The sequence below is a fragment of the Oppia nitens genome, unplaced genomic scaffold, assembly GCF_028296485.1.
Source record: "Oppia nitens isolate AA-2021 unplaced genomic scaffold, nextdenovo-longstitch-racon4-pilon3 scaffold40_pilon_pilon_pilon, whole genome shotgun sequence".
Taxonomy (NCBI): domain Eukaryota; kingdom Metazoa; phylum Arthropoda; class Arachnida; order Sarcoptiformes; family Oppiidae; genus Oppia; species Oppia nitens.
Genome location: NW_026533222.1, coordinates 521,301 through 530,000, shown reverse-complemented (window position 1 = coordinate 530,000; position 8,700 = coordinate 521,301). Strand labels below are relative to the sequence as shown.

Here is an 8,700-nt window from a genome sequence, read left to right as displayed (position 1 = left end):
GAGATAACAATAACACAATATACACACCAAAAAAAACATAAAATTGATTGATATGGATAGGGATTAGATAAAAATTAACCCCAAAAGTAAAGCTAATGCATAATTGACAAGAAAAGACTTATCGGGGAAGATATACTGTATATATATATAATATATTGTATATATGTATTAGATGTATAGACATGTATAGTATATACACATAGTTATAGACACACACACACACACACACACACACACACACACACATGTTGTATATAAGGGATCAATTAGATCTCTCTCTCTCTCTCTCTCTCTCTCTCTCTCTCTCTCTCTCTCTCTCTCTCTCTCTCTCTCTCTTTCTCTCTTTCTAGACATTCAATAGTGATTTAACTGCACTATAATAATCATCATCAAAATCTTTTATATCACTTTATACTACTGTACACTATATATATATATACAGTATATATATTGATAGCCATTGATTAAAAGTACAGGAGAAGCTTGAGTAAGATGAAGCAAAAAAAATAACCTAACAGTCCCTATCACTACACATATCTATAATACTGTCTCTGTCTATACTGTATATATATATACCAGTAATTTAAGTCTATCTTTTATTAGTCTCTCACTCATTGAGAGAGAGAGAGAGAGAGAGAGAGAGAGAGAGAGAGAGAGAGAGAGAAAGGTTTGTATTATACAGTATATATAATATATTGTACTTTAAATGTAGACTATTTTTAGTGTATAAGTATGTATGTGTATGTGTATGTGTATGTGTATGTGTATGTGTATGTGTATGTGTATGTGTGTATGTGTGTATGTGTGTATGTGTGTATGTGTGTATGTGTGTATGTGTGTATGTGTGTATGTGTGTATGTGTGTATGTGTGTATGTGTGTATGTGTGTATGTGTGTATGTGTGTATGTGTGTATGTGTGTATGTGTGTATGTGTGTATGTGTGTATGTGTGTATGTGTGTATGTGTGTATGTGTGTATGTGTGTATGTGTGTATGTGTGTATGTGTGTATGTGTGTATGTGTGTATGTGTGTATGTGTGTATGTGTGTATGTGTGTATGTGTGTATGTGTGTATGTGTGTATGTGTGTATGTGTGTATGTGTGTATGTGTGTATGTGTGTATGTGTGTATGTGTGTATGTGTGTATGTGTGTATGTGTGTATGTGTGTATGTGTGTATGTGTGTATGTGTGTATGTGTGTATGTGTGTATGTGTGTATGTGTGTATGTGTATGTAATAAGTTGTGTGTGTGTTTTTTTACTTTACTCAATGAAAGTAAAAGACAATAGTGTGTGTGTGTGTGTAATGGGAAAAATGAGACATTGAGATTGAGATTTATTGATTTTATTTAATATAATATAATATATGAAAATAAAAACTAAATTATAATAACAATGAAAAGTAAAAGTGGAGCGAAAAAAATATATATATGAGAGACAAAAGGGATAATAATAATAAATAAAGAGTTTTTCAATGGCTTTAACTATACTTTTAGTTTGTTTTGTTTGTATCTAACTATAGGTCGTCTCTCTCTCTCTCTCTCAAAAAAAATTATATAATAAAAAATATAAGTTATTTATATATTATATTCACTAAATATTGCACAACAAAAAAAAAGTATTACATTATTACTGTTTATTACAGTATTATTATTATTATGGAGTTTATTATAGATATTCTGTATATATATATATATACAGAATATCTATATATTATATATATATATATTTTTTTTTGGCTATAAAACATAATATTATATATATAATTGAATTCTTAAATAGGCATTAAAAAATATTATTATATATAATATAAAAACTATACAATATTTAAAAGGCAAAGTCAAAAAAAACAAATAATAATAATAATACATATAATACTTAATACTATAAATCAGTGATTAAATGAACTAAACTAACAATATATATATATATATATATATATATATATATATATATATATATTTATATTAATATTAAATACAAGTTAAGTATAGTTTCAAAATTTCAACTTCAAATATATTACAGTATTATTATTATTATTATTACTCATTATTAGATTTTTGTTGTTGAAATAGACACTAAAAAATAGTATTAGTATTAAATGCATCACAATATCAAACAACAACAACAACAACAACAACAACATTATCAACAAAAAAATCAACAACAAAAATATTGTCTATTAAACATCATAACTAACTAATCAATAAATTGTATCCAAAATAAATAATATATATAAAAATATATTAAATATAAAATAAAAGTTTTATATATATATATAGTATATGTAGAATATTCTATATATATATTTATATTCTATAATAAAAAACTATTTTATACATTATTTATATATATAATGTATAAAATTATTTATATATATATATATCTATATATATTAAGGATATATTAATCTGTTTAATAGCCATTTCAAATGCACAACACATTCAATAAGCGTTTCCTATTTTTATATATATAATATATATTTTTATAAATAAATTGCTGTCATTTGAATCATCTCCTATAGTAGTAATAATAATACAGTAGTATATAATATATATACTGTATATACAATATATTGTATTCAAATAACAATTTCATGTTAAATGCAAATATTCAAAAATGTTTTCAATGGGTTCACCAACAAAATAAAAAAGGTTATATACTTTATATATATATATATATATAAAAAATGATAATAAAATATACTGTATATTCAATATATATATTTTTTTTGATTTACTTCCAAAAATAGAGAGAGAGAGAGAGAGAGAGAGAGAGAGAGAGAGAGAGAGAGAGAGAGAGCTAATCATATATATGAATGTAAAATCACACAACTTTATATACAATTTATATATTATATAATATAAATTATATGCCTTTAAAATAAAATTTAAAAAAATAAAAAGCAAAGAGAAATATATATATATATACTGTATATATATATAAAAACTACTTATAAGTTATATACAGTATATCTCTGACTTTATTTTTTACTATATCCCTCAAACTGTATGCCAAACCATTGACTTATTATTTATGTCTTTCAGTGCCTATGTTTCGATATTTCAACTTTAAAATGCCATAAATCAAAATATTATATTTCATTTTAAGAGAGAGAGAGAGAGAGAGAGAAAGAAAGAGAGAGAAAAAGAGAGTCTTATATATTTTTATTGAAAAAAATATATCTTTAAAATTTTTTTATTTTTTTTATAGTATCTTATATAGTATTGTACTGTATATATATTTTTACTTTTTTTTATTTAAGAAAAAATATTCAATAATAATAATAATCACAAAATTTAAGAGAAAGAAAGAGAGAGAGAGAGAGAGAGAGAGATAATAGTTTTGCAAATACTTAGTGTGTAAGACAGTCAACATATTTTATTTTATAATATATATATATATATATCTTTTTGTTACTTATATTTATTAGAGATATTATACATATATAATATAAACTCTGAATATATAATATATACAATATATAAATATTATGAAATAAATTTTTTAAAAATGTAAAATCAATTGCATGAAAATTAGAAAGATATATATATATATATTAATATAAATTTAAAATAAAATAAATGTTTTGTAGAAACAAATATTAATTTTTTTGTTATAATAAAAAAATATAACTAAAAATTTTAAATCAAAAAAAAGTCGATAATATTAATAATAATAATAATAAAATATTAACAATGAAAAGTGCTTCAAATTTTCTATATATATATATATAATATATATATTTATAAAAAAAATTAATTTTTATGTTAACACACTATAACTTATTATAGAAACCATAATAGATAGGGATTAGAAAAAAAATAAAATTTATATTTCATATTAATAAATATAAAAAAAATCTATAAATTAAGCTAAAGTATAGGTGATATATATTTAGGTATTAAGAGTATTATTATTATTAATAATAAGAAAAATAATAAAATATATATTAATTTTTTGTATTATTTATTATTATTATCAAACAATAGTGTGTATGACATACCTGATTGTGTGATATGAATGGGTATTATGTCTATCAAACTCCATGTCCAATAGTATAACAATAATTGTAAGCCAATTGACTTTAATTTAGTCATCATTTTATTAATATTATTATTATTATTATTATTAGAAATAACCGGAAAAAATGGTATTAACTTTTTTGTTGTTGTTTTTGTTTGTTTGTATCAATTGTTTTGTTAGACACACACACACAACAAATTGCATACACTTTCACATTATTATTATTATTGTATATATTATTGTTGTTTTTTTTTATTATTTTAATGTCTCCTTTAATTATTATTTTTTTACTTAACAATCATAACATAGAGATAGAGAGATGTCACACACTTTATATATATATAAATATATTTTTAATATATATATATATACTTAATAATCAATAATTGAATCCAATTGTGTTGTTTAGTTAGTTAGTAGTAGTAGTCGCCGATCATATCCATCCTAATAGATATTAAAAGTAAAAATATAAAAACAAAAATTAAATAAATAAATATATTAAAAGACATACAATATATACACTATAACAATATACTGTATATAACTTATATATAATATATATAAATATATATCAATAAAAGCAGTTAAAATCAAACAAAATGATTGATACAAAACACACACACACACAGAGAGAAAAATATTATTATTATTATTATTATTTTAGCAAACATTTTATAAAATAAAACATTAATTTTATATATATATAGATCTATAATATATATAACAATAAAAACTTATTTATACTGTATATATATATATATACTGTATATACGATATATGATATCGTAATTGTATTATAAAAGTTGTATTTCATGTGTGTGTTTATGTTTGAAATGCTTTATCAATGGCCATCACTACTACTACTACTACTACTACTACTACTACTACTACTACTACTACTACTACTGAAATGACATGTATTTATATTTAATCGTTTATAGAGAGAGAGAGAGAGAGAGAGAGAGAGAGAGAGAGAGAGAGAGAGAGAGAGAGAGAGAGAGAGAGAGAGAGAGAGAACATAAACATTAAATACAACATCACTTTAAGTGTATTGTTGTTTAACATTAGTATCACGTCTTAAAAAATTTCGTTTGTAATTGTCTTTCAATATCTTTGGCCATAAGTTATATATTGTTCAATATATTACAGTATATATATATCTATATATATATAAGTTATATCAATATAATATTATCTATATATATATATAAAGTTTACAAAAAATATATGAAAAAAATAAAAAATAAAAACAATTGATTGTTTGAAGTTTAGACAATATATTATATATATGATATTAAATATATAGTAAATCAAAATAGATAACTATTGTTATATATATATCAATATAACACTTTAAGATAATAGTTCTGTTTGTATGCGTGCAGATTTCATCAACAACCTTATTTTAATTCAAATCTAAAAATGTATTGTTATATTTTCAATTATTATTTAAAGTAATGTTATTTCTATTGTAAATTTTAAATGATTATTGAGCTCAGGTAGGTTTTAGGGATAGGTAGGCAGATGCTGTGTAATAACATATTGCTATATTCTATAAGTCACACGGCACCGGGAGGTTAGCTACCTGTGCTAAATTTTTGTAAAATTTCCTCAAATGCAAAAATTTCCAATTTGTGTGAAAATTTTCAATTTTTATTGAAAGCAATGTTATTTCTATGGGAAATTTTAAATGTTTATTTAGCACTGGTAGGTTTTAAGGACAGGTAGGCAGGTGTTGTGTAATTACACTTTGCTATATTGTGTGAGTCTTAGGGCACCGGGAGGTAAGCTACCTGTGCTAAATTTTTGTAAAATTTTCTCAAATGCAAAAACGATTAAATTTTCAATTTTTATTAAAATTATTTAAATTTATATAAAAACTAAAAATTCTCAAATGTTTAGACCAAACAATGTCTAATGGTTCAGTAGTTTTGTTACATTAGGTTATGTAGTAGTTGTATAAACAAATTAAGTCTCATTCAAACTACTTATGATGAATATTTTAAAATTAGTAAAAGAATTGCACGGCTATAGACGTTGCGCGGGTTAAACTAGTATTTTTAAACAAATAAAATAAAATAAAAAAATAGTCGTAAAAACAATTCAACTATACTTATTACTATACTAAACAACATTATTTAGTATTAGTGAGTGAGTGAGTGAGAGAAAGAGAGAGAGAGAGAGAGAGAGAGAGAGAGAGAGAAAGAGAGAGAGAGAGACTATTATGTCAATCATGTATTTGTTGATGTCGTCGTGTATTGTTTTTCAATGATATTTTTTTTGTCTATAGTTTTGTTGATATATAGTATATATATATATTTTTGAAAATAAAAATTATTTGTCAACGAAATCAACAGTAATTTTTTTTTGTATGTTTTATTTGTTATAATAATAATAATTATAATAATAAACATATTTATAAAATCTATTAATAATATATTTATATATATATATATATACTCAACATATTATTACTGGCAATCACAATAGATAGAAAAAAAAGTATCTAGTTAAATTAGAAAAATTAAAACAAAAATAATTTATTACTAATTAAGTGTCAACAAAAACAAAAAAATATATACAGTATTTAAAAAAAAATCTAATATATTATATATAATTTAATGATAATTATATAGCAAAATTTATATGTTAATATAATAATAATGATAAATTTTGTTATCTGGTACCCAATAACAAAAAAAAATTAAATAAATTGCATTTTTTTATATACAACAACAACAAAAACAAAACTAAATATATATATAAAAAAAAACTTAATAATAATCAAATATTTCACATCACGTTTATTGTTGGCAATTGTTTTTTGTTTTTGTTTGTATTGTTTTGTTTGCCATCACATAAGTTGATGACAACAAAACAACATAAGTTAGTTAAATATATATATATATATGTTATATATAAAAGTTATATACAGTTATATACGGTATATATATATATAACTTATAACAAAATAAAACAATTATTTTTACATTAGTATTATTATTATTATAGTATATTGCATTAACTAAAATAGTAATAACAAAACATATGCTAATCAAATAATAATCAAGATAACTAACAAAAAAATTCAATAATAATAATAATAATAATAATTTTGTATCAAATTATATTATAGTTTAGTTTATTTATTTGAACAGTATATTTAAAAAGTAATTATTAAATTAAAGCTTTAATAATAATAATAATAATAATAATAATATATTTTAGAGATTAACATAAATAATTTGCTATATTATCATAAATAAATTTTAGTACAAAAATTTTAGTCTACATTTGAAATTATATTATATTATATTAATTAGTAATTTTTGAATACAAAATTATATACTAAATTAGGATTATAATAATAACTAATTTGTTGTTAACTATATAAATATATATATATATATAAATTAAAGATTACTAACAAATAAGCATAGTCAGATTAAATTATTTAAAAAAAACATTTTAATTGATATACAAATTACTTAACAACAATTTTAATTTATAAAGTAAAAATTACCCAACTAAAAATTTTTACAAAATAAATTGTTTGTTTTGCTATTTATATATATATATATACTCTATATATATATATATATATATATATTATATATTCAAGTACTTAATGTGTTAATATTAAATAAAGTAATAGTGTGTATGTATGAATGTTTGTGTATGTGTTTGTATGTATATGTATTTGTATGTGTGTGTGTATGTATGTGTGTGTATGTATGTGAATGTGTGTATATGTATGTATGTGTGTATGTATATGTGTGTGTATGTATGTGTGTGTATATATGTATGTGTGTGTGTATGTATGTGTATGTGTATGTGTGTGAATGTGTGTATATGTATGTATGTGTGTATGTATATGTGTGTGTATGTATGTGTGTGTATATATGTATGTGTGTGTGTATGTATGTGTATGTGTATGTGTGTGAATGTGTGTATGTATGTGTGTGCATGTGTATAGGTATACACTATTAAAACTACAGTATCGACTTTACCATTAAGGTATATATATATATATATATACAGTAAAGTATATGTATGTATGTTTGCAAATCGTTTAAAAAACATTTGCACATCATTTGCTCCATTTATTTGGTAATCTACTTAAGCAACATTTTTACTATGGCTCTCTCACTCACTCACCCACTCACCCACTCACTCACTAACTCATACATATTGGTCCAAACATTAACAAACATACAGATCTAGGTATGAGCTATACTATAGTATTATTAATATTATATATATATATATATATATATATTTTGGGTGGACTACTATTATAAATATATCCAAAACACACACATACAGTACATACCCGGCCATAGTATGGTATGGTATGGTTTGGTATTATTTATTTAAATAATATATTCAATTCAAAATCTACAGTACAATCAAAAGTGATGATAATGTGTTGGTTTGGATCGTTAAATGAGTGCACCATATGGTATAAAACTACAGTAGTTTTATATATTTATATCTATATATATATAATCTTATATATGATATATATAGCTTATATACATTACCATATAATATATGATAATATAATATTATTGACATATATTGATTGTCATACACACATACATGTTTTTTGATTAATTTATTTTAATAAATAATAAACAAACAAAAAATAAATTATAATAATTTTTATATCATAT

At 21.6% G+C, this 8,700-nt stretch overlaps 1 protein-coding gene across 1 annotated transcript in view; it reads right to left on the bottom strand.

Annotated features, from left to right (window-relative positions):
* LOC128959063 (nephrin-like) overlaps positions 1-8,365 on the bottom strand; it is a 43,524-nt gene extending 35,159 nt beyond the window's left edge. The window contains exons 1-2 of the mRNA XM_054305006.1: positions 8,358-8,365; positions 4,005-4,042 (exon numbers count right to left, since the gene is read on the bottom strand). Coding sequence (XP_054160981.1) covers positions 4,005-4,042; positions 8,358-8,365 — 46 coding nt within the window. The remainder of the gene's footprint in view (positions 1-4,004; positions 4,043-8,357) is intronic.
* Between the last annotated feature and the right edge of the window lie 335 nt (positions 8,366-8,700).